The following is a 26,132-nucleotide window of genomic DNA, read 5'->3' as shown; positions in this document are numbered from 1 at the left end:
ATCACTAAAGCAGAGCAGTCGCAGGAATATATATGGGCAGCTTGGCCACCTGTTCGAGGTGTTGCCTGTAGTCACTCGGCGCTTCAGAGACACGTCAATCAAGCTGTTCGTGGCTGAATGTTATCACATATAGAAACGTTTACGACGCCATGAAGAAATGAAAAAAAGAAATGATTTCCCCATTTTGTGTAGGTTTCCTTTAAGCTCTTGGCCCAGAAACTCGGAAGCCCATTTCTTGTGACATGAGGGAGTTTTTGCAGATTGTTTCCGCCGTCTAGCAAGCCTCTCCGCAACCCGCTACGATACTCGGAGCTCTACAGTCAAGGCCATCACTGCGCAGGCGCAGTAGTGGTTTCTTCGTTGCGAAAGGCTGAGCGGTGTAGGAAATGCGGTCTGAGAAAACTTCCTATGCCTCATTTTTTTCTTACTGGAAGGGAGCAACGAAACGGGTTGAGGGAGCGGTCTACTTCTAGTCACGCTGACCGTGTTCGGTTCAGTGAAGGATCTTATCCGACTGTTCATGCATTTTACGTTTCTTAATTTTTCGCATGATACAATTCCTAAATGTTATGTCTTTTGCTGGCAGAGTCAATGCAGCAAAACAAAAATTTCAAAGAGGCTTTTTGTAGTGTCGACTCATAATGACAATAATGTCCACCACAATTTTCAACCACGCTACGTCCAATTCTTGCACCTCAAAGCTTTCTTTTTTTTTTTTTCAACAAGAGACTTAACATTTAGAAATTGTGTCAGACAAAACAATTGCAGCCTCAAAACTTTTTTTTCCAGCGACAAAATTAAATTTTTGTGCTCTTGAGCGAAGGTTCAAGAGACACATTTGGAAGCAATTCAAGCTGCCAAAATAAGGCTCTAGGTAGCAATTCAAAATGCGATTTCGGAAAGCCATAGCAGAAACGTGCCCAAAACAAAGGCACACTTTTATTTTATGCAGCCTCTTCTTATTATTATTACGTTATTTCCTGGATAAAATATGGCACATATATTTTAGATATGATAGATTTAGATGGGTTAGAATATCTAGCTTAAACATTTCTTATAGCGAGGGTAAAATCATTTTTTGACCGTAATGCTTCTACCCCTGTACAGCACCATTTTATATAGCCAGCTATAAAAATGTAATATACGTGATTGCTTGGAATTGGTGACACACAACTTTCTATATCTTTTTAACAAAAATATGCTGAAATAAACTCGTTCAGCTCTTGATGAGGGAATAAGGCTAAACGTTGACATAGCTGAACTGTCACCAAAACAAAGGCACATTTCATTTTATGCAGTTTCTTAATATTGTGGCGTAAATTTCTGGAGAAAACATGGCAGATAATTTTGATACGACAAACTTAATTAAGTTAATATCTATAGCCTAAACATTTTTATATCCAGGGAAATCAACTCTAGTCATTGCAGGCAGCTGTCAACTGCAGCCAAATAAACGTTTTAGAGCTGGGTAAAACAATTTGTTTTCCCGTAATGCTTCTACCCCAGTACCACACAAGTTTCTATATCCAGATATAAAAAATGAAAGCCGTTTACAACTCCCTGTAACGCCGAATTAGAGCGCAGCTCTTGAGGAGGAGGAGGGAAGGGTACTGAGGGTCACCTGTTCTCAGGGGGGGTCACGTTACCTGAGGTCACGTAACCTCGTTGGGGTCACATGAACCCCTCCCCAAGGTCACGTGACCTGGGGGGTTCACGTGACCTCGGGGAGGGGGGTCATGCGAAATTTTTCCGCTAGATTTAGCGGGGAAATTTTTCCGCTAGATTTAGCGGGGGAATTTTTCCGCTAGATTTAGCGGGGAAATATTTCCGCTAGATTTAGCGGGGAAATTTTTCCACTAGATTTAGAGGGGAAATATTTCTGCTAGATTTAGCGGGGAAATATTTCCGCCAGATTTAGCGGGGGAATTTTTCCGCTAGATTTAGCGGGGAAATTTTTCAGCTAGATTTAGCGGGGAAATTTACCCATAATGCACCGCGCGGTTACGGCGACGGCGACGGCGACGGCGACGGCGACGCCGCTCAAGCCGGACGCCGCTCAAGCCGGAGACATGAGTGATTGAAATTGGTGACACACAACTTTCTACAGCCGGCCGTAGATAATTGAACGTTCGCAGGGTTTTTGCACTCGAGGAAAATTAAGTCATCTATACTTGGCTAAAATAGCTTACTGAGCATTTGTCTATAATTTTTTTGGAACATTCATTGCGCTATAGCCACCTAAAGTGAATGATCGCGTGTCTGTAGCATTCGAGTCAGAAATATCTATATAGTCGGCCAAAAAAAATTCTATGGTCGCATTTATTTTATTATAGCAGGCTAAAGAAAACTCAATGGTCAAGACACTATACTTTAAACGATTACAAATTCTAAAGCCGGCTAAGGAGAACTGAATAAATGTTTAAGCGACTACGTTTTGAAGACATGCGTCCGCTTTCATAAAATGGTTAAACAAAATAAGATGGGAGAGATTCTTAACGCTGTGTGCCATAAAATTTTCTATAGCTGGATATATTGTTTTTATGATTGACCTTATAATAAAACACCTAGTTATAGTTCACCATCGCAATTTTCGGAAACGTCTAGAAGCCGTCTTTTATAGGTTGTCAACTTGTCAGTGTCCGATTCGGCCCCGACAGCACACCCCATCCGTTTAGCATCATCAGCGGGGCGGTCGAAATCTATAATAAACAGAAAAGGCGAGTCCTAGCTATTTTCCGTTCATCAAACAAACCCCGCTGAACACGGGTACGTTAGCAGTGTGCAGGGGATTTTTTTTTCATTGTATAGAAATAGGAAAATCTCATAGAACTTCTGTATTAATACACGGTTTTCAACTCGTGTATTGACACTTATACATCGCAATTATAAGAACTTAGCCTTAAATTGGCAGAAAAATGGCACAACTTTCTGTCATACGACAGTGTCCACCCCATGAGGTCACACTGTGGTTCCCACGACCAGCATACATCGCTGTAAATCGAGAAATTATTGGTACTTTAGCTGCGATTACGATTCCGAATGGCAACACTTTGCTGTCGATTGCGTGTTCGCTCTTCCTTGTTCCACGGTAAACAATATATCACATACAAGCTACATTGACTTTGATTGTTGACATTTTGTACTGCCCTTTCAATCTACGTATATGCCGGCCACTAGGTTAACATCAGGGCACAAATAACAACTTCCACATCCTTCATATCACATAGGTCATGCTGACCTTCCAAACTATCATGTGCACTATAGAGAAAGCACGTTTCAAGAAATGTTATTTTGAAACCTAAAATGTCTCCTGACATCAAAATGTGCGACATTTTCTCATTGTTTGCTTCGTCTTATATACAGCCACGCTCGGCTTCATTCGTATGTCGTGAATTCAACACTTTTTTTTTCAAAATGTGGCACGCTCTTCTGAAAAGTATTGTATGGACATATTTCATGGCGATGCTGGATGGCGCAGGTAAGTAGTTATTATAAAATGTTATGTTTGTCACTCATAATCATGTGTAAATGTAATATTTTAAACTGTAGGTAACAGTATGCTTTTTCCTCCAAATCAAAATGTGTCTTTCAGTTTTTATTTATTTATTTATTTGATTTATTTTGGATGCCACAAAAAAAGCGCTCGGCTTTCTTAGTCATGCACTAAGAAACAACATATTAATCTACAAAACAATTGGTCTACATATCAGAGTTAAAGAAAAACGTCAGCGCACTCTGGAAGTTTTTCTTCAGGTCAAAAAAATTACAGTATCAAGACTACTCGAGCTAGGTTCGAATTTGTTGAAAACCAGTTGCACACGAGTCATGGGATCAATTTTTGGAATGAAAAAATATAAAATTAGCTGTAAATATTGCTCACCCTCTGAGGAACATGTAAACATACACAGTTCAGTGGCGCCGGTGAGTCTAAACAACCGTCTTAAATATTGTTCAAGAACATACAAACCCAAATCATCCGTTTAGTACACCAACATTTTAGACCAATCAGATTACAAGTTTTTTTGTAGTCATAAAATGCAGTGAGTTGTAAATAACGATCGTAAAACCCGCTTATAAAGCTTCTTTAAATATGCTCAATACTAGAGAATTCGGTCGATCCAACGGAGTTCCCCACGAGTGAGGCTAACGATGGCGGCTTCGGGAAAGGGAACGAAAAACATGAGAAAAAAAAAAGGGGGTTCCTAAAGATGTTACATCTACGCGTTACGGCACCTAATATGCGTCGAGGCAAATTGATAACATGCCTAACCCGGTGAATAAAACAAATCTCGGTTTCTATATAAATACCCAAGTTCCCGAGCAGAAACACACGACTAATAACAGTCGTATCTGAAGAGTAGCAGGATTGCACAATGACACGCTTTGAACCTAGAGAATAATTTGTGTTTTCGACTCGTTTAGGACATGATCATTAGACAGGCACCACTTATAGATAGAACCCACATCACGTTGAAAACAGCCTTAGCGAACAACGGAATATTTCTAATATACTTGTGACGAACTCAGTACGCATACTTTTTCCGTAATAACTCCGTGTGAATATGGCCGATATGGAGTATACTCACGGTGTACTTATGGCGTATTTCTAGTAAACCTTTATGCCATACTTTGAGTATGCTTCCACTATATTTTTAGTGATCTGGAAATTCGTGCTTCGAATATATTACACATGCCTCATAAGCGTGCATAAATTGATTCTCTCCAAAAATATAGATGAGCAGGTTTAGATACCCTAATACGTGAAAAAATAAAACCATGAACTCCTGTACAACAAATGGATAGCGATGGAGCACATTTGTGTTTTGCTCGTGCTTGTTTTTTTTAATTCTTTTAAAGAGAGTTTATTTTTATTGTTTACTTAATACGACAGTTTTGCCTAGTTTGGAATTCTGCACTCCCAAGAACCTTGCGAATTCCAATTGATGCTTTTACAGACGAAATAACACGGACACTAAGTTCCGCACATGCAGATACGGGGTAGGGGAGAATGACGAAATAACAACAGAGAAACTCTATTTTTAATAGGAGTTGCAACACGGGTACAAAACAGCCACAACAACACTCCGCATCAGTTTTGATCACGCTTCGCGCGAATGATCGAGAGAGGCCAAAAAAACCTTGGTGGCGTACTTATGACGAAGTGACAGCGAACTCCGAGCCTAGATGTCACGCAGCACAATCATGCACATGTCAAACGTTTGAAACCACTTAACCGGATCCGGCAGCGCTTGAATGAAACAGCGGTAGGTGATACAAAGCGCATCATCGCTGATCATGATCCAGGAACTGACGTCAGCCTGAATCTCTCGCAAATGAGCGGGAGGACTGCGGAAGTCATGGCGCTCGGTGAAGTTCGGCTGACGAGCGGGATGGTGCACAGAGCGGGTGACTAAGGTCCACGGAGCCGGCGGTGTACAGCTCCATCGAGTCCGATCGAGACGGAGAGGGCGGAGGCCGAGATTGTGTTCCATGACCTGGCGCCGACCCTGCTAGTGTCGGTAATCATCCTTTCGAGTCTGAAACTCCCGAACGGCCCTTCACCGCCTATACAAAGCTCGACGACACGTTACCGCCCGGACAGCGTCGTCTTCCGTAGTCTACCGTCGATTTTCATCGGCTTCCCGCACACTGCAGGATCCCTGTAAACAAGTACGCAGATCGACTGGCCAAGCTAATCTACGTTGGGACACCGTCCGCTACCACTGCGAAAACGGTGAGCGCATGGAGAGTTCACTCCTCGACTACGACTTCGACAAGCCTCCGCGGCTAGCGTTGGTTGAGAATGGCCTCTTCCCAGCTAGGCAGAAATAGCCGTATACCTGGCCGGTGGCTCGTGGGCGAGACCTCTTCTTCTCGCCGAATCGACACCCGCAGAATTTTCTCGAACGCACGTGAGTCCCGTCCGAATTGTAATTATAAGCATTCCTCTAAAATCAGAAACACATAAATTCGAACAAGGACTAACCCAAACTCCCGTACTCCCAAGGTTAATCCACAACCTCCCCCCCCCCCCCCACCAAAAAAAAAAAAAAAAAAAAAAAAAACGATTCCGACAATTTTTTTTTTTGGTTGTGCCGGCGAGCTCAATTTGCAAGCAGAGTACGCATGGGATGTCCGACTCATATTGGGCGGTGCCCTGCGCACCTGCCAGTGTAGGGGGCGGCGGTTTCATGTAATACTGGATATGCATAATCCGTCTGGGGCAGCGCAGAGCAACGCAAACGCAAAGTCGAGGAGGATGACGGTCGTCCACATTCAACGGAAGTCTCGCAGTCACCAATGCCCGAAGCCCGTCCAACGAACTCAGCACAATTTGTCCGATGAACAAAAGGGAAATTACCGAAAATTTGGCATGAACGTATTCCGGCCGTTTGCTACTAAAAACAATGCCCTCGGCTGCATAGGGTGAAAGCAGGACACTTAGGATCGTATTTTGGAAACCGGACCTACGTGGCCGCAAATTCGACAGTTGGACGAGTAAAAAAAAAATGAAAGACGTTAACAATTCTCTGTAATGTCGAATTAGAGCGCAGCTCTAGAGGAGGAGAAGAGGGTACAAAGGGGAGGGTATGCCCCTCCTCCCCCATCCGTACCTTCCCCTCCTCCTCTCCGGCTCCTCTCCCATTTAGCGTGAAAATACGCCTGTGTTGGCATGTTCGATTTCTTAACTGGAACCTGGACAAAGTTTGGTTACACTCTTCAGTTGTTGTAAAGCAACTAGACAAGTTTAACTGTTCATAGTCTATTAACGGAGGTGGTTACCAAATCAGAAACAAAAAGTGCGTATTAATTTAGCGGTGCAGCTTAATTGCACTCAAAAAAATTGTTTCCCTTATTTCCAGCAAATGTGTATCACGGCCCTTTTGCAAATGTATTTATCCACTTTCTACAGAATATCAATGGAAAATAGTGTATAGATTATATAGATATTTGTAAGAAAATGTATCCACTTTTGTATCCACTGTTTATAGTTTTTTAGCCGCTTTTTTGAGCTATACCTTCTTTCTGATCAATTGTATTTTGAGAAATGTTTAGGACCGTTGAATATTGTTCAATTCCGAATAGGGTTCTCAGTGTTTGGTATTGGCTCGCCTGCAGTGTGTTTCAGGCTATGCCAATTTGTGTGTTTTATATTAGCTGGAAATTGGGAATTCGTACTTTTCGCTGTGTGCTTTGCACTCTTATAACGCTCTTATGACTGGTAATGATAGTGATGTCTTATTTATTTCTTGACTTACTTCCGGAGCCCGAGTCGGCGTGAAAGCGAATGGACCATTCAGCATCTTCCCCGTGGAAAATAGTTGTTAACTTGGTTCCGCGAAAAATCTATTACGAAGTATACGATATGCCAAACTCCTTCATATTCATTTTTTTTATATCTTTTTCTTGTGAAACATACAGAGCGCCTGAAGTAAATCATGTATATACGAATGTGGTCCAATAAAATGTTTTCTAATCACTTACTGTTGTTGACCCCAAAATGCTCCACCAGTCAGGAGTCAATGTGGAAGTTGTGTAACTTCAATGTTTTACAGTAGGAAAAACCAACAAAGAAGATATACGCATCCGTTTTGTGAAGTGGAAATTTTCTTTTACACATTTGCATGGATAATATCGTAAAAATTAAAATAAAACTGCGTCAACATTAAAAAAAAAAAAAAGAGACAGCGGCTCCGGGAGCCGAAGAGCTCCCGAGAAAAAAATTGGGTAGTGTGTATGTTTATACAGCCTAGAACTTGGTCTGCCTCACAGGGGCGACGAGTCTCCCAGCTGTAGATGAGCAATTTAGCCAGTGCAGTACAACCGCTACCCTGGGTCGCTAAACTCGTCAAGCACAACTTTGTGTCCGAAAGTTGCGGAACGCGCTAATTGGACTCTCGCGACGCTGACGTCGCGCCGAGCGAGATGTCAATCATTCAAAGCAAAGTTCATCGAGGCGCGCGTGCGGCGCGTGAGGGGCGCGAGGAGCCCGCTGATTGAACGGCTTCGCCGATGACGTAGCGCCCGTTTGTCCCTACATCCCTACGCCAAGCTAAAATTAATGCTTTGCAAATTGTCCCCAGGCGACCTGCTGACGCTCAAAATCCCTCCGAAGTTCGTGTTAAAAAGAAACCTCGTTTGTCGAAGTTGTCGCTGACGTCAAAGTGACGTTTCCGAACTTTGTGAGAGCCGTGGTTTGAGCTCGAGATCTTCGCTTCGGATCGAGGCGAAGTTAAACTTTGTCAACATGGCGGTGCCGTCCGCTGCGGCCGAGCTTATCTTCCGCCACCGTCGGCGTCGCTACTGGGACCACAGGGGACGCCTTTCAACTCCCCGACGACGACTTTCGGCGACAGTACCGGCTATCGAAAGCCGTTGTGCGTTGACTCTGCGACGAGCTTCGTTCGCCGCCTCGGACCGTGGAACAACAAGTTCTCTGCGCGCTCCGGTTCTTCGGAACCGGTAGCTTTCAAGGCATGGTGGCGACTGACGAGCACCTGTCAGTCTCCCACATGACTGTGCACCGGGCTGTCAGAGTTTTTTCGGCTGCCATTGCTTTTTTTTTATTTTATTTTTTCTGTAATATCCGAAGAGGTACTAATAAGCTGGTATACAATTCAGAATGTTGGAAAACAAACAAGAACTGGGGTAATTCTTGGGTAGGGTCGAGTCTCCCGGCAGCCGGCAGAATTATGTCCCCGAAATTCTACTGGCAGTCGTCACTCATTGGCGGTCAAATCAGTTCATCGACAGATTGTTTCATCGACAGGTGTCATCGACAGATTGTTTCATCGGCACGCGATGTAATCACATGAAAGAGATTGTCTTCCGTTAGAGGTATATACACATTAAGCATTTTCCCACCTTTAAACATGTAAGTGGGGTGTCCCATAACTAACACCCTAATAAGTGTAGCGATGGACCTTATAAAAAAAAAATGTAAACTTCACACCTTTAAAAATGGGTGATTTTTTAAACACGTTTCTTAAAACGTATGATAATGCCTACACCTTTTTATAAAGATGTAAAACTACAATTCCCCTTCTCGTCAGGCACGTAGCCAAGGGGAGGAGGGGGGGGGGGGGGGGGGTGGGGGGACATAAGGCCTGTCCTACCCGCCCCCCCCCCCGAAATTTTCCATTTTGCTGGGGCCTCCTCTCCTCCCTCCCCCTCATAAAGCACTTTGTCATCGGCGCCCCCCCCCCCTTAAACGAAAATCTGGCTACGTGCCTGCTTCTCCTCAAGGTGTAATTACCACAGTACATTTCTTTTTTGGGGTGTACACAGTGGCCCGGGACCCATTAATATGACTGAACAAATAAATTACACAAACGAGTCGCCGAAACAGCACGTTGCTTCTTGGCGAGTGTCGAGGCAATAGGGAATTTTCGTAGACCGGTCTGCCCCCTCCGCTAAGCGTTCCGCAACGAAGAAGTTGCTACTGCGCCTGCGCGCCGATAGCCTTGACTGTGGAGTTCCCGCTATCGTAGCGGGTTGCGGAGGGCCCTTGCGGGACGGTGAAAACGATCTACGAAAACTCCCTAATATCGTCCGAAAACCGGCTTCAATATCGGCCGGATGTACGGTTTTGCGCCTCGTCCCTACATCCGGCAGGTATGGGAGTACCGATGCAAATAAACGATTTATGTCTAATAGCACTAACACCACTGATTTCTTAGGAGGCTACATCGTGGATAGAGGCCTGTATTGCTGGGGTCGAGTGGCACCACCGGCAGTCATCGCTTGACACAACTAAATTTTATTACGTTAGTAAATTGTTCTCTACCATGAAACTTCTATCATGTTTCCGCAAATAACAGTTAATATTGTGGGCAAGAATATTAAACGCGTTAGAATACCAATCTTGTTTAACTAAATGTTGTGTGGTTGAGGGTCCAGGGCTACTTTGTTGGGCGTTAACTGTTATGTGTTTAATGAGACAAGGGCTACTGAAAGTTATTGTGGAGTCATCCGTGATTTCGGAGTCATCAAAGCTCAGCAAACGATAAGTTAGAATGCCTTTACTAGGTATTTTTGCATCGTTTTGACCGCTTGTACATAGTGCTTCATGGTGAAAGCTTTTTCTTTGAACTCCTGTGAGGGCTTCCGTGACAAACTGAAACTCGGAGCGTGCCGTTCAGTCGCTCGACGTGCCATTTATTTAGCAACCGAAGCAAGCGACGTCGGTAAAGTCAATCGTGCTCCGGCCAATTTTGTTTTAATCGATGTTCAAACGCTTGACGAATGTCTATTTGATCTCCAAGAACCCGACATAATCATCGCAGCACATCATAAAATGCTCGCCCTCGAGCACCGCGTACAAGCTTCCAATTTTTGCATGTTTCTTCCTTAGACTTGCGTGAATTGCCTCATGATGTAAAAGGCCAAAGCAACAAGGACGAAAATAAAGGGAGAACTAGACAGGACGCGGCATATTGCCTGTCGTCAAGCAATGGCCGCCGGTGAGGCCAGTGACGGGCTCCCAATTCGCGATACAGACTTGCACTGTGAGAGTTCTAATGCATTATACACCCACCGGGTGCTGCACGGAGAACAGGCCCGAACGAACTTGCCAAATGCACCCAGTGCAGACTGATGCTGTCGCCACAGATGTTGTAGAAAAGTACCGACCTCAAACCGAAACTAGCGCCTTTTTGTTCGACGTGATGGGTGGGAATGCGAGAGTGCAGTCGCTGCCATCGTTTAAACGTTGGTTGCTGCAACGTGGAACTTACATTTGCGATGACTTCCACTTAAGCAACTCGGCAGTCAGAGATATCTACAGACGGCGTAATTTTCCGAAACCAGTTGACTACAAAACAGCATACGCTTGAGGAAATTGATGGCACTGTACGCGCAAGAGCTTGCTTCGTTTTAAGCATAATATTATGAGTGAATAACTGAAAGGATACGGCTTAAATCTAGTTCTTTGGAACAGCTAGCAATACGTTTCGTAAGACTTTTTATTTCCCTGGCATTGAGAACGAGAGCTTTCTCAAAACTAAATATGACGGGGCGAGATAGCTGCCATTCATATATGACTTTGCTTGAGTCTCGGGCAACGTCTCCATGTTTAGCCTTCCCGGACGCTGAGTAAATGCGTCGCAGGTTTCTGCTGTGGGAGCTTTGTCGAACAATGTTGCACTTTTCACCCATACACAAATGATGCTAGGTCTCGCGGCCCCTGTGGTTGTTCTGGGGCTTTCATTGCACACTGGTAGGTTTCAGCGTCTGTACGGCTACAAAACGACTCAAATTTCGCGAATAAAAGACGGGCCGTCGATTCCTCCCTTCGTGAAATATCAGACGCTTACAATTCAAGCTCGCGTTTGAGTTTGTGGCCCGCGGGACGCGATTTCGAGCAGAAAACCAACTTTTTCTTTCAGTTCCGCTGTGCGAATGCCTCATCGTAGCAGACGAACTCTCGTCGTCTGCTCTCACTCCTCGCCTGGGCGAGGCATGACGGGATTGTCGGCGCTAGAGAGCCCAAAGACGACGTACAGCGAGCGGCGTGAACGCTCGCCTCCCCGCGCTGTCTCGTGCTCTCGTGCATCGCCTAGGGATCGCGGGGGATTTTTCATCAAAAGTTGCGAAGTTGAGCGCGCGCAGGGAGGAGGAAACTTTGCGGCGTTCTTTTGGTCACTCCCCCCGCTACGTCAAAAAGCGAAGAATGTTCTGCTCCACGAGTTCAGCTACCCAGGGTCTTTAACGTGCACCACGCAGTAGTGATCCACGACCGCACGCCGGTACGATGCTCATCCAGATCGAAACGGGCAGGGGTGGGGCTCGAATCCAGAATCCCTGGGTTCTGCAGCGCGAGCTTTCACATCACGTGCTCCGAGCTGGTGTGCGCTAGCCCACTCGGCCACCGATCCCCCCCGCTGCCGAGAGCGTCGCGAGGAGCGACGCAAGAAGGAAAGATGGGGAGAAAGAAAAGGGTGCCGGAGAACCGGAGCAGAAACGCCCAAACCGAAACCGAAACTAACTTGACCGTAACCGGAACTAGATAGTGTTTAATGCCGTACGCTAGGAGCGCTAGCTGTGACTCGTCTTTCTGGGCTCTGGGGCCTAGGCAACGTTACTAAAACACTCAGTTCAGAAACTGCCATAGAGACTGCTCTGAAAATATGTCCCCGATCTTTCCTCGGGCACCGAGCTAATGGCGAGCACAGCGCCGCCATTTCTCCCGCAGCGGCCACTCGAGGAAGTGCCGGTGACGTCTATTTTGGCTCTAATCGGCCATTTTGAGCCGAAACAGATACAGCGGAAGAGGTTACAGGGGTGCCACCCCCGTCTCCCCAGCGGACGCGCCGCGTCGTACTACCGAAGTTAAACTGGACCTAGGTCGGGACGCGCTACCTGAAAGCACCGCTGAGGCAGGGTTGTATAAAAACAATATTAATTGTGCCGCAAAGCCTTCCAAACTAAAGATTTTAAAAACATCACGCGTCCTTCATTTTGTATTAAACTCTAATAAATTTCATACAAAAAGAGTCTTTCCTGTTTGTTTTTACGCAAAAACATGCTTTCTAAAGGCTCAACGTGACCACAGTACAGACAAATGATAAAGAGTGGCGCTGTTGTCGTATTTAGCTTGGTCTCGGTGGACGCCAGCGGCCCAGGTTTCGACGGCGAGTTTCCGAACTGAGTGTTTTAGTAACGTTGGGCCTAGGGCAGTGTCCGCTCTTTACCTTGTGTATATTACTCTATACGCCTCGCAAGTGGGCTCATTTTCGTCTTCTGCGCATGAGAAAGGAGGTAGCGGTGACGTCAGAACGCCGAGTCCTGATTGGCTAATCGCGACCCCCTATCTCAGCGTCGTTTGCTCCTTTGCAACGTCGTCTGCTCGCAACATCGTCTGCTCGCAACATCGTCGGCGTCTGTCTTACCTTTCCTGCGACAGGTCTTCACGAGCGAGCTCGACTTCGCCTTTCAGAGAGGGCAGACGAAATAACTCGAGCGGTGCGTTGTTTTTGTCTAACAACTAGGAGACGCGCACCAAGGAGGGAAGTCAAAGGACTCACATGCGAGGTGTCCCGAGGCGCCGAGGTTTGTTTGCTAAGAACCGAGAGGGTGAGCGTGTTAATGTCCGCAAGTTCCCTCCCAAATACTCTTCCCCTCCTTTCGTGTGCGGCGAGACCCCTCATTCTTTAACGGCGCCGGCGGCTTGGCGCAGTTAACGTCGTCTGCTTTACGTCTGCTAGTCAAAGCGATGGCTGCTTTACCTTTCCTGCGTCTGTCGGAGATTCACCGCTTTTTCACCGGCGAGAGTCACCGTTGCCTCGGGAAACAAGGAGATAACAAGAGGAAGAGATTGACCTCTTAATCTAAAGCTGAGGTCAGCGATCAAAGTATAATACGGGAAGGGTTCACAAGGGTCGCGCGGGCATATTTCATTCAGCTCACCAGCCGGTCGTGGGCCGAGTCGCGGAGTGCCTGCTAGGTCTAATTGCCGTGCTCGCTTGGCAGCGTTCGGTGGAATCGTGGCCGTTGGAGCTTTTCCCGGGTGTTTATGGATCCAGCGTTCTTGTTCGTCGTGGCCTGTTTCAAGTACTTTTTACTTTTTCCTTGCTGCTTGAAGTCGGGACGCATGAGAAGCGCACGTAGAAAAACAAAGGACCATGGGTCGTCGCGACCGCGACGCTGTCCGCCATGCTGATTTGATCGTAAGAAGTGCGTAAGACAGCTTCGGAGCTGTCGTAGGATCTCGTCGTAACCTGCGAAAAACTTACGAAAATTTTGTTTCGTGAACACGAATTTGTTCTTAAGTTTTGTCTTACGCACATTTTTGGCGTAAGATCGTTTCGTGAATCTGGCCTCTGCAATTCCAAAAGTCACAGGAAAGGTGAGACACACACAGACGACGTTGCGAGCAGACGACGTTGCAAAGGAGCAGACGACGCTCAGATAGGGGGTCGCGATCAGACAATCAGGGTTCGGCGTTCTGACGTCACCGCTACCCCCTGCGCAAGAAGCAGACGAACTTGCCCTCCGCATGGTCTCGTGACGAGTAGTCACTCGGTTGCTATGGAAACCGAGCCAGCTCGGGTCGTTGCTATGGTACCGCGTGTGACCAATCACGGTGAGAGGCGCAACAGGGAAAGGCGCGGTGCGACTCTGGCAGCTACGCTGCCATATTCGCGACTCCAGCGACCTATTAGCCCCGAGAGCGGGCACAAGCGTCGCTGCGGTCGCCGCGCCCGGATTGGGTGAGGTGTACTGTGACGTCAGGGCGAGTACTCCGCTCCGCGATCTCGCATCGGCTCGCCTCCCAGCACCGGTTTCCTGGTTTGGCGTTGTGTGCCGCAAGCTCTTCATGGAGCTGCACTTCGTTTACCTGGTGTGCAAGAAGTTGAGTTAGGCCGATATTGACGTGCTTCCGTACATTTTATAAGCCTGCTTGTCCCTTTTACCTTTAAAATTGCGTTACAAATCCCGAAAGCTATCGGCGGAGGCAATTCCGCCGATGAGCCTCCCCGTCCGTCCACACGACACAAGGCAATCTTGCGAGAGGTCAGTGAAGCGATGGCGCAAGCGTTTGAGACGCTGGAATTCTGTTCCTTGCACGTTCATGATTTAAGACAATATTACATCCCGCTTTCAATGCATTTGAAGTGGCATTTATATCATGCGCCTTTGGGTGGTCGGCAAATTAGCTCGCGACCCTGACTCTGCGGTGCCACTCTGCATGCGCTGGTTCGCAGATGTTTTCTTTGAAGTGCTCGTGGAACAGGGTTGTTTTACATAAATGTGGCTTCTTCGTGAATTAATTATATAGTTTATACACGTATGCAGGCATATTTCTTAGAAGCAGCACACTTACTGGAAATTAGTTCGTATGGTAGCAGCAAGAACGGCCGAATTGCCCCCAGTTCTCTGTATGATATGTATTAACTGCCAAACTATGCACGGCAATATTTCCGTAATGTGGAATGCTTATACTTTTTCCTGACATTCTTTATTCCAGCCTATTCCGAAAATACACCGTTTAGTCTGAATTGTCATTTCCAATTAAAAGAGACACTGCTGCAGGTCCCCAAAAGCTTCCTCAGCCTCCAAACTCCCTACAGCTGGACTCTCTGACATCAGAGGAAAACAGGAGTAAAAGCAAGCATTCGAACGTCTGTCCAGTGGAAGATGCAGCACTAGTAGCAAAAAATGTGGAACTTGTGAAGGGCGATAGTCTGCGTGAGAAAAGCGTCTGGTATTTTAGCTTCAGGACAATTCGATTTAAGTAAAATATCAATTTTAGGGCTTAAGGGGCTAATAACGAGCTAGACACCTTCGCTTACGTTTTTTATACATTACTTGAGGGTTGATATAAACAAGTCCACAAATACCACCCGTGTAGTCCATTGAAATACTATCCGAATCCATCAAAGGTCAAATGCAAGCACTGTATATAATAAATGTTCCTTGTTTTTTTTTACTTTGCCCCTGCACTTGGGCTGTCTTACTTGTGATTTTTTCTTGATGGCCCAGACTGTATTTAACATGTTGCTCGAGCAGCATGCAGCTTTTCTGCTTCGGCGATCTTGTTTAAAAACAGAGATACAAAAAAAAATAGTATACATAACCTCCCAATTCATTCAGACCATCAGCAGCATTTATTGTGCGAGATGTAAATTTATAGTGACGCTCCTGCAATTGTGGCATATTTCTTTATTTTCATATACCAGCTGTGATTCATGCGTTGCCTGCCCTGTCAACCATGTTTAAAATGTTTGTTGAAGTTTCGCCTGTAGCTGCAGGCCGTACCTCAATAAAGGTTCAAATAAAAATTTACACTTCCTAAGAAAAACACGCCAAAAAAATTAAATAGAAACGAGCGCGCCGTCAGCTAGCGTCGTCACAGCCTCCACAGGGCGAGCGGGCCGAGTCGGGGAAAAATTCTCTCCTCGCCGTGACGTCACCCCGGTTCGCTGTAAGGGGGCGCCACGCGAATCTCGGGGCTAATAGGGGGCGCCACCACCAAACAAACATGGCGGCTGAGTCCAGGTCGCGTCGGCTCGGCCGGGCCGCCTGAACAGGTGGCGCGTTCAATTTAACAGATTTTCTTTTGTTTAATGCCCAATTTTATGGGTATTTGAACTGAGACGGTTAAGTGTAGCCGGTGCACATAAACTTGCAGAGCATAGTTTTGTTTTCCAAGTGTGTTTTTTGTTCTTTTCATGTCAAACTTTCGTTTCGGAGATTTCGTTCGAAACCGAAACTATGGGCTCTGGAGAGACGGTAATGCACTAATCAGTTTTGATCATCTAAGGAAAGCGGCGATGACTGCAGAATTCTCCCACCGACAGTAATTTTCAGCCAACTCGCATGCCTCGACCATGCGACTTACCTGTCCGCGAAATCGAGCTTTTGTGCGGATCCGCGTTTAAGGAACAGCTCCAGTCGTCTGCTCGGTCAACAACACAGGCTGCAGGAAAATTACGAAAATTAAGCAAGCGCATCTTGAGCCAAGAAGCATGTTAACCCGCCGGCACCCCATTAGGCAGCTGATACTCGTATTTCAATTCAGGTTTTAGTAGCAATCGAGAAGTCATTTTGACGAGCGGGTTATGTATTATATTACGCACTATGGGGGGGGGGGGGGGGGGGGGGTCCCACTAAAGCGATATTAGTATATTCTTCGGTTTGAAATATGAGCTTAGTTAACTAGCTATTAGGTGAACTGCTGAATAAAAGTATATTTGAGAGACAGAGAGATACTAAGTTAAACTTAGCCAAATGGTTCTAGCCGGTAGCACGGAGACGAATGCGGACAAACTGAAGAGAGTCTTCATTGGAGATTCAAGCAGAACCTCTCTGGGCATTGAACTTGAGTTCGAATCCTGAAATGAAAAAATGAGTATTTTTGTGGCCGGTCAACCTGAGCAATGTAGACGTATATTGCTGTTGGCTTAATTCGACGGGGGTATAATATAAATATTGGAGGCGCGATAGATCATAATGCCGTGACAGCTTCTAACGTTGCGAGACGCGTCCCCCACCTTTTTAAAACAGATAATTTCCCTTATTTATCATTTGCAGCGAGCAGGTTTTCCTGAATCAAGTAATTGCAAAATCAGCCCAACTCCTTCAGTGTGGTCTTTTTCGGCGAAAAGCAGCCAAGATGAGTAGCCAACGCACCGACCGGCGTGGGTGGCTCAAACTTGAAGCTAATCGGGCACAACCAAACTCAAGAAAAGCAGCTATCGAACCTCATTCACTTCACTGCAGGATTGGTGTGCCCTCCAGTGAAACACCTCGTCTGTCGTCCTCAGTCCGCTGTTCTACATCCGTATAAAGAAACCACTTATCAGTTACCAAGTAGTTGTCTCTTTGATTGTGATTCGAGACAGACAAAACATCAAAACGTTTTTCCGCGATTCCTCCCCATCCAAGAAATCGAAAACACGTGATGAAAGGAAACAATTCTACTGAGGTTTGACCACACTAATGAACACCCAGGCGAACTTAAGAAATTTTCGGACCTTCGTGAAATTACACTGTTCGCCATGCGCCGAGAACACGTGTCCGCGAAAGCCCCCAGGGACGCGGAGGGGCGCGGAGCGACCTGGACCGGCTGGTTCCTGGTTTTCCCGCTTGGTGGCGTCCGTTTTGCTGGAGTCGCGAATACAGTGGTTCTAGCAGCTAGTTTCGTCAGCCACCGCCACTGTGGCGCCATCCCGTGGCGATGTTGCGAACTTTAGATACGTGCGCTTCAAGCCAGTTCAAAGTCAGCGCATCTACCGGGGCACTAATGAAAATACTGCGACATAATTAGACCTTCATAATGCTAAGGTGCAAATGTTCAGCCCAAAGTACAAGCGCCTGCGTAAATATAGCTAAAGTATTGCTTGCATCAAAGTGCGCGTGGCTCAATTTGGTTCATGATTCGCGAGAAAGAACGTAATAAAAAGTTTGTGGAAAGTCAACTTTATACTCGAAATGTCGGAACACATCATTTCGAAGGTGCCAGGAATGGAACGATTGTACGCGTTCAATGATATCTTATAAATAAGAAAAAAAAAAACAAAAAAACTGGGAATTACCAATTAAAGTAACGTCATTACTTTCGCGGTTACTTCAGAAAAAGTAATGGTACTATTGTTACAATTTACTGTTCTTGAAAAAGTAACTCGTTACAGTTAAACGTCATAAAAGAGTACTGAAGTTATATACAGTAGCCCTTTGTTACCAAAGACTGATTTGTATGACTAACTTATTTTGCTATCGAATAATGTTTAGAGATATTGTACAAAAAAGCTTTCAAAACGTCAAGAGTGAAATCTCGGGTTTTAACCACGGCCGTAAGTCTACACACTAGGTACTATTGTCTGTTGAACTACCAGGCCAAATCATTGGGCCATGGGTTGGGAAACAATTGGTTTAGAAGGTTCACTGTATCTTGATCTCCTTCGCTGCAACTTGAATTGCCATTATTACCAATATGTCAGTGACCCAACAATATGCTGAATCTCGAGGGGTGACCACCATACATAATGCGAAAGTTTTTAGTGGCTGCATATGAGTAGACGACAGGGAGTTTTAGTTGGCCGTTCCGATACCTTCTAAAATGGTACGTGACAGCGATTCGGTGCACACAAAAAGGCGTCGGCGAGGTATCTGGTATCGTAATCGGAGTAATCGGACCGATCTACTAAACCTCCCTAGTGTAGCGTCCGTATAGTTTCAGCTAAGGTACGGTGACCACGTACAGTGAACGAACTTGAGGCTTACTAAATAATATGTTGGGAAATTTGGTTGTAAGTCGTCGAGCCACGGGCTTATGATTTTATTTAAAGTACTCCATTTTGTTTTTAAATTCACAAGCATTTAGAATTCGATGGTTCATATTTGTCTATATCGCGCTGAGCGGTGCCGCATAAGATTAAACCATGCCTAAAAAGATCAAGAGCTAAACAAATAACTGAAATAACTCCTCACCTAGAGCCTGCGAGAGGAACTTTATGTCATGTTTTTATAAGCGGTCAGTTTGCGGTAAAACAAATAATAGGGCCTTTTGAGAAGTTTGCGCCATCTAGTTGCGACTGTGCCAATTATCCGAATACACCATTGCTTTGGCACATACACTGGGCATATATTGGACACAAAAGCTGCAGCAGTGTTCGACGTGAACCAAGCTCAGCTCGTATCAATATCGAGTGCTGGGCCAGCCTTTGGCGAAGACTGGGATCCAATCGCACGGTTCGGGCCCATGAGATGGCGAATGGCAATGCTGCTTTATGTGGTCTTTCAAGGAGCTTATTGTTCATTTAATGTTTTTTTTTTTTTTTTCACTCTTAGGTTTTGGGAGAAGGAGGCTAGTGTATCCACATGTAATAGAGGCTCGAAGTGACGGGGATCAGCTAACACTCTTAATCGATGAAGACACCACTCTATCTCTGCAACCAGCCGATGTTTTTTCGAAGTCGTTTTTGTTGCAGTACGAAGAAGGGGGAACCCCAGTGAAACAATATGTGAGTGTTTTTTTTGTGTTTCTTTTTATCTTCAAGCATCAAGTCTAAATAAGTAGGACGTAGGGTTCGATTGCATTTCCTTCCCCGTTTCAGATGAATGGAATGGAACTTAACAAAATGGTATATCATGATACGGATCAAAGGGCGGCCGTTTCTCTTGAAAGGGATAATGGACTACGCGTGGTAATGACGTAATAATTTCTTCGGATATTTTTAAGTGTATTCGTTAAACGTAGCACTATGTTATTGAACTGAGCGTTATCATCCTCTTAGATGGTGAAAACGACAAAAATTCAGAAACCTCTTTAAGAAAATGCTACTTAGTTTCATAAAATAGTGAATCAAAGTAAGACAACAAGTGTATCTCGATACACATGCAGCCTGTAAACTAACGGTTTTAAAGGCAGTTCAAACGACCTGCAAAAATGGGTTTCTCAACATATCGCGCTGCCATTTACTTCATAGGTGCAAGCACAATGGTGAAAGTTTACAGTAAAAAAAAAAATATATATATATATATATAAATAAACTTACCTTGCGGAAAAAGAAAGAAGAAAACAGGTGTTCGGGGTCATTTACGTCGCCACTTCGCAGACGATCCGGGCATAAAGATAAGTACCGCCATGCCAACAGATGACGTGCGCAGCGTCGACAAAGCGCCGGTCGATTCAAATTTATAGCAAACGATCTCGCAAAAAAAAAAAAAAACTAATTAATTGGCGCTTCTCTCACGTGGCGTACGCCATCTGTCGGCAGCATTTCTCTCTACGCGTGCATCGTCCGCAAAATGGCATCGCAAATTGCCTAGAACAGTATTATTTTTTTTCTTTACCGATGTAAGCTGTTTTTTTTTTCTGTAAGCGTTGAGAGACCGATTTTTGCGGGCTGACTAAAGTACCTTTGAAGCGTTAGGTTACATGCTGTGCATAGAAAAACAAATCTAATATTCCATCGTTGCAAACGATAGGAATAAGACTAAAATATGGCGTTTTCGGTTTTAGAGCGCAGCTCTTAGGCGCCCGTTTCCGGGATGAACGGCGTCGGCTTCGGCGTAATTCCGAGCATTGCATTATGGAACGTTTCCCATAATGACGTCACACATGCGGCACGTGCGACATCACGACGGTAAAATTTCCCGGTAAATTTGGCGGAAAAGTTTTTCGCTAAATAAGAGGGAAGTTTTTTTTTTTTAAATTTAGCGGGGAAATTGTTCCGCTCAATTTAGCGGGGAAATATTTGCGCTAAACTTAGTGGGACAATTTTTCCGCTAAAGTTAGAGGGGAAGTTTTCCCGCTGAATGGGTGGGGAGCAGGAGACGAGGAGGGGAGGTTACGGAGGGGGATTCGGCATTACAGATAATTGTAAACATCATGCATTTTTTTATTTTATTTATAGTTTGACAAACTGGTTTTAATATTTATCTATAGAAAACGTTTTCGCTGCTATTTGTGAATATTCATAGAGGTTAAGATTTACTATCTTCTTGTAATATGTGTGGTAGCTTTGAAGCGTTCATGATGTGTCGTTTGCTTCTCTAAGTAAGCAGTGTGCCAGTATTACAGAGCTTAGTATTGTGCATAGGAGCAAACGCATGCTTCGTTTGTTTGTGTCAGTGTTGCTTGCTCCACGTTATGCATTCGCCATACACTCTAAAAAAAGGGTGTAGTCTTACACACTTTTGTCTCCAATAACACACCCCAAAACACAAGTTCCAGGTACTGGGCACTGACACCGAACTGACAGCCAGAACGTTTACGAGGGGCTTTATAACGGTTCGATATACCTTATTAAACAGCTAAAGTACGTATTGAAATCACAAGACAAAAAAAAACAAAAACACCAAGGTTTTGCAGTAAGGTTAAGAAAACCCCGACTATTTGTTTTTCGTCTGTAACACGTACCCTATAGCTATTTTAATAGTTGTACCACTCGGCTATCAAGGCTCTGTTGAAAGTTGGTACGGTCGGTTCAATGTCAGTGCACTGTACGTCCAACTCAAGTTTTGGGGTGTCATATGGGCTTGGTTTAACAGCAAAAACATAAAACCTTTAATAGAGTTCATGAAAATATGCTAATCTGCTGAAATCAACGAGGTAGAGGGGCTTGCATTCGAAAGTGGCCCACTACAGGCCACTCCCATTGTACGCAAAAAATGTCGACTCGTCACGTGACAAGACCAAATACCTGACGTCACAGGAAAGACGGCAGTGCCCAGGCAGCGGCTGGCCCCAGCTGTGCCGGAGCCTCAGTCGAAGCTTGTCGGATGCGTTGTTCGTTGTCGCTGGTCTGAGCAAGTTGATTTCAGATGCGGGAGACGTCAAATGAAGCTGGTCGAAAGCGACCTCACAGTTCAGCCTGGTCTCTCACGTAGCTATAACGTGAAAAATACGAAGGAACGGTATGCATTTTGCTAGCGATCGACGGGGATTTTGCTGATATTGCCACGGAAGAGACAATCGGACTTCGTTGATCGGACCTCGGAGTGATTCGGATGTCGCAAGGATAAATTTCAACGCGGCGTTTTTGTGCTCTCGTTGACCATCGGAACCTTCGAAGTCTGAAGTGAATCGTGTGTAATCTGTTTAAATACGCAGTTTAGCTACAGGAATTGCGTGAGTCGTGCTTGGCAGTCTGTGATCGGGTGCCGCTTCGTTCGAACGACCAAAGGCTAACTTCGGTTGTGCGGCGCACCGAAAAACTGGTAGTTCCCGTGCCGTGCTAAATGATGCTGTGCTGCTTCCTAAATAGTTCTGGCGTAGACGTGCACTTTCACAGAGCACAGGTGTTACAGTTGGTATTAAATCCGCTGGTCTGCCGCACGTTTCGTCGACACATACGTTTAATCAACACTCCATACACAAGCTGCGAGCTGCATGGATATTTTATCGCGCATGTATCACTTGGGCGAGTGTTACCTACCCAGCCCACCCTTCATGCCTCTTCGCGGCGACAGCCTACAGAAGCTGATTACCAGAAAAGTGGTCCCACATCCATTTAAGTTCAGTTCCTATACACGGCAGTGATCAAAACCCCGAAGGAGTTGACTTATTCGGACAGAATGCCACTAAAGCTATGCAGCTTCTTTACTGGTCAGGATAAATTCTCTTGCGTCAGTTTTGTTATATTGTCACGGATGCTTGGTCCAATCCTTTTATTAATCTTTACTATTTTGGAAAGTTCCAGACCATGCTCGGCTTTCATCGTATGTTCTGGTGGAGGTGCTGGGTATTTTATTCTTAGCCCTTCACTTTGTGTGCACCCTGGCGGCCCGTCAGAAGAGTTGCCTAACAACAAGACAAGGGTGACGGGCTGTCCCGTGTCTTACACCCCCGGCGAGCCGTGAACCAAGTTCAATCCCGAGCCCGGTAGAAAAACCGCAAGACGAGCGAGTCCCACAAGAGCGAACTCTGCAAATACACCATGAAGAACCTGAAATTCGAGTCAGTTGCTGCTACCTGGAAGAACCCCCGGTTTTGGTCTCCTGTCAGAAAAACCGAAGCAGACTAAGCCAACGGTGACAAACCCGTAGCTTCAAACTGCGTCGGCTCCCACGATTGCTTGCATGCCCGCCGCACCCCGCACTCCATGCCCTTTCGCGACAAGGTGTATGTAGACGTCGCGGAGGGGATTGAACAATATGATCGCATCGCCCACCACAATGGGTGGACATACGACCAACACCTGCAGAACGTATACTTGTCGTGGAAGAAACTGCCAGGCACTGGTTTGAGAACCACGAATCCTTCTCAGCGTTGTGGGAAGTTTGTAAGATCGAGCTGTGCACGTTCGTCAGCCAGCGTTGACGAGAAAGGACCGAATGCCTAATTCGATCCAGGAGATGGCCCCAACGAGAGCCTCACCGCCTTCGTGGAGAATGTTTGGATCCTGATCAAGCGCCCGCGCCGACCCTCATGCTAAAGAAGATAAGAAGCTGATAATCATCATAAACAGTCAAAGGGTTCATCACACAACTCCCCAGCGTCTCGACACTAGAGTTGTCCAGCTGCAACTTCGAGGCCAGCCTCCCAGGAATTCGCGACGTCATATACAATGTTTTCCGGGAGGAGATCAGGAAGCTACTTCCTGTCACCAGTTGCCCGGCTTTGATTGGGATTGCCGGGATTGTTCGGGAAGGAGTTCAACAGGCATTTAAACCGGAGATTTCTGCGAGCGAAGCGGCATGTGACGAACTGAAAGTGACTTACGCTGCAATGGCAGAACGACCGCCACCCCCTGGCTAGTAGTATACCAGTTCAACGGGGCACCTTAACGCCGTAGTATTCCCGACTTCGGGAAGAGCCAGTGTAGGTCTGCAGTGAACAAATTACAGCGAGGAAGACGGAGGTGTTGCCAACGGCCGACCGGCGATCACCCTCCTACCACTACGTGAGGCCAACCATGCTTACAAGGAGTGCCCATGCCAATCAATGGGCCTTCCAGGGTTCGTGCCGAACGACCCGTGACTACGTATCGAGGAGCGACCTTGGGACATTGAGGAGTATCCTTGCCAGCCTCTGTCTTTTGTGCCGACACTACCCCAAACCTCCCTATTCCTATCGCCTCGAGGGGAGGTAAGCATGACCCATGCTTCTACACTAAGTACGACAAAGCAGGTAAGCGGCAATGCACAGTTTATTTGGTGTCGGTCGACGTCCAAGGGCATTATTAATTGGCCGACATCAATTATCTGTGTCCTCTCCAAATAATTATGTAATCAAGGGCAAATAAACATATTTGATATACTAACCAAGTATGCATAATATTTCTAATCCAGCCTTTCCGCCTTCAGAGTCTACACACCGAAAATTGTGTTCAATGCACGTGGTTGAGCTTTTGAGGACACTCGCATCTCTAAAGCCCCCCCTCCCCGCCCCCCCCCCCCCCCCCAATATTAATAAATGGGACAAACCAGAATGGCAGACCTGTTGCATGGGGCTGCACTTTTTCCACCTCTCCTGAACATGTGGTGCATCCGAAAACAAACTCCATTGATGTGAAAATGTTATTAAGTCATTTATTCCCTTAAAGGAACCCTGTAGGCATTTCACAGAGGATATTTCAAACTATACACACATTATAATACCATCATAGCACGCTGGCATTGATGAGCACAAAACGGGCCCAGCTACTGAAAATAAATATTACACTCGTGAGAAATAATTATTGTTCTAACTTGCTAATTACAAAGACGAACCCACCTCTGAGCACGTAGTTAATAGCAGATGTTGATGGATTGTCATATAGCAGAACATTTCATAGACGTATACCACAATAGACCCTTTGCAAAACCCCATCAAACAATATTGACTGTCACCATTTTTTTTCAGCGTAAAACATATGAATGGGTTCCAGTTCACGTCGAACGCTAATACAGCATTCGAGTCCAATAGGCTCCGAGCTGAATTCACTGATTGCTGACATAACATTCTTGTCGAACAAATGCCCAAAGCATGAAGGCCTTAGGTATTTAGCGCAGTAGCTACTGTAAATCACTTCATCACAATTTGCCAAACGGCGAAGGCTAGAGTCCCAGTGAGCAAATATGCACGTTGGAAAGCAGCACGTGACAACAAATCAACAGAGTGCTCTCCTTCTGCAGAGATGCGTCGCATACCTTCACTCCGTCTCTCTGATTGGCTCGAGAGGGCTGTGGCGGTTGTACTTTACCAAGTTACGGCGAAACTAAGTATAAACGGACCACACGTTTGAAAAAAAGTCTATTGAAGAGATTGAAAGGATTGTAGTCAACATTTTTCAACAAGACAACAACAAACAAGACAACAAGGGATGCGCACAAAAACGAGTCGTCTTTTTTAGGTAGTTAGAACAAGTAAATAATTGACCGAATAATACAATGCACTCTTGGTAAAAAAAATTACGGCTGCAATAAATCCTGCAAAAAAATAAAAATGTGCAGTTAGTCTTCTATTTCTGCGTTGCATTAGATTTAACAAATAATGATATGTGTGGTGCTATCTCTGGACATCTAAAAAGCGGGCTGCATTTTTTAAAAGATTATAGATGTCAGAATGATGGATTAGACAACCATCTGAGAGGAGTCTATTATACACATGGAGGTTACTGAGAACTATTGGTAACGATCGGCAAGTTAAAAAGCCTACTAATACTAATTTCTAAGGGACATCGGATGCAACACTTTGTGGACTGATCAATCAAAATTGTAAAGACTTGCTAACTGTGTTTTGAGTTCCAAGAGAGAAATGAACTCTTTTATGGACGTTAATAATGTCTTTTTTTTTAAATGACAGGTTCGAATGCTTTGTAACAGTTCGTGTGACGCAAGCATTTCACTTAAAAAAGTACTGCGATTAAATGCAAGCTAGTGCAATCAAAGCTCGTTGTATCAAAATCTTGAGAACTGCCAATATGTAGAATGGTAGATTAGCACAAAAGATTAAAGATCGCCGGAGCTTCCTCGCTAAAGTTTGCAGTGATTATGCTGCTAGCTATACTTCGTTTCAGCTTCCGTCCGAGCGCATCCAAAGGCTGAGGGACGGCTCGCAACTTTGAGAAGAGCATTCCTACGCACCACAAAGTAGTCCGCAAAAGTTTTTTTTTTTTTTTTTAATAACTGTTTTGTGCATAAACATTGCACAATATTCCAGATGTGTACTGCTAAGAATAATTTGCAACTAAAGAAAATAA

General features: G+C 45.4%; 1 protein-coding gene across 1 annotated transcript in view; it reads left to right on the top strand.

Annotated features, from left to right (window-relative positions):
- Nucleotides 1-3,414: 3,414 nt before the first annotated feature.
- The window catches only part of LOC115323018, a 189,103-nt gene continuing 166,385 nt past the window's right edge, over nucleotides 3,415-26,132 (top strand). Inside the window, exons 1-3 of the mRNA XM_040205305.1 lie at nucleotides 3,415-3,478; nucleotides 19,294-19,466; nucleotides 19,560-19,649. Of these exons, the coding sequence (XP_040061239.1) occupies nucleotides 3,415-3,478; nucleotides 19,294-19,466; nucleotides 19,560-19,649 (327 nt within the window). The remainder of the gene's footprint in view (nucleotides 3,479-19,293; nucleotides 19,467-19,559; nucleotides 19,650-26,132) is intronic.

Source organism: Ixodes scapularis, unplaced genomic scaffold (genome assembly GCF_016920785.2).
Source record: "Ixodes scapularis isolate PalLabHiFi unplaced genomic scaffold, ASM1692078v2 PGA_scaffold18__7_contigs__length_3171195, whole genome shotgun sequence".
Lineage (NCBI taxonomy): Eukaryota > Metazoa > Arthropoda > Arachnida > Ixodida > Ixodidae > Ixodes > Ixodes scapularis.
Note: the sequence above shows the minus strand (reverse complement) of the source record. Positions and strands in the feature narration are given on the sequence as shown.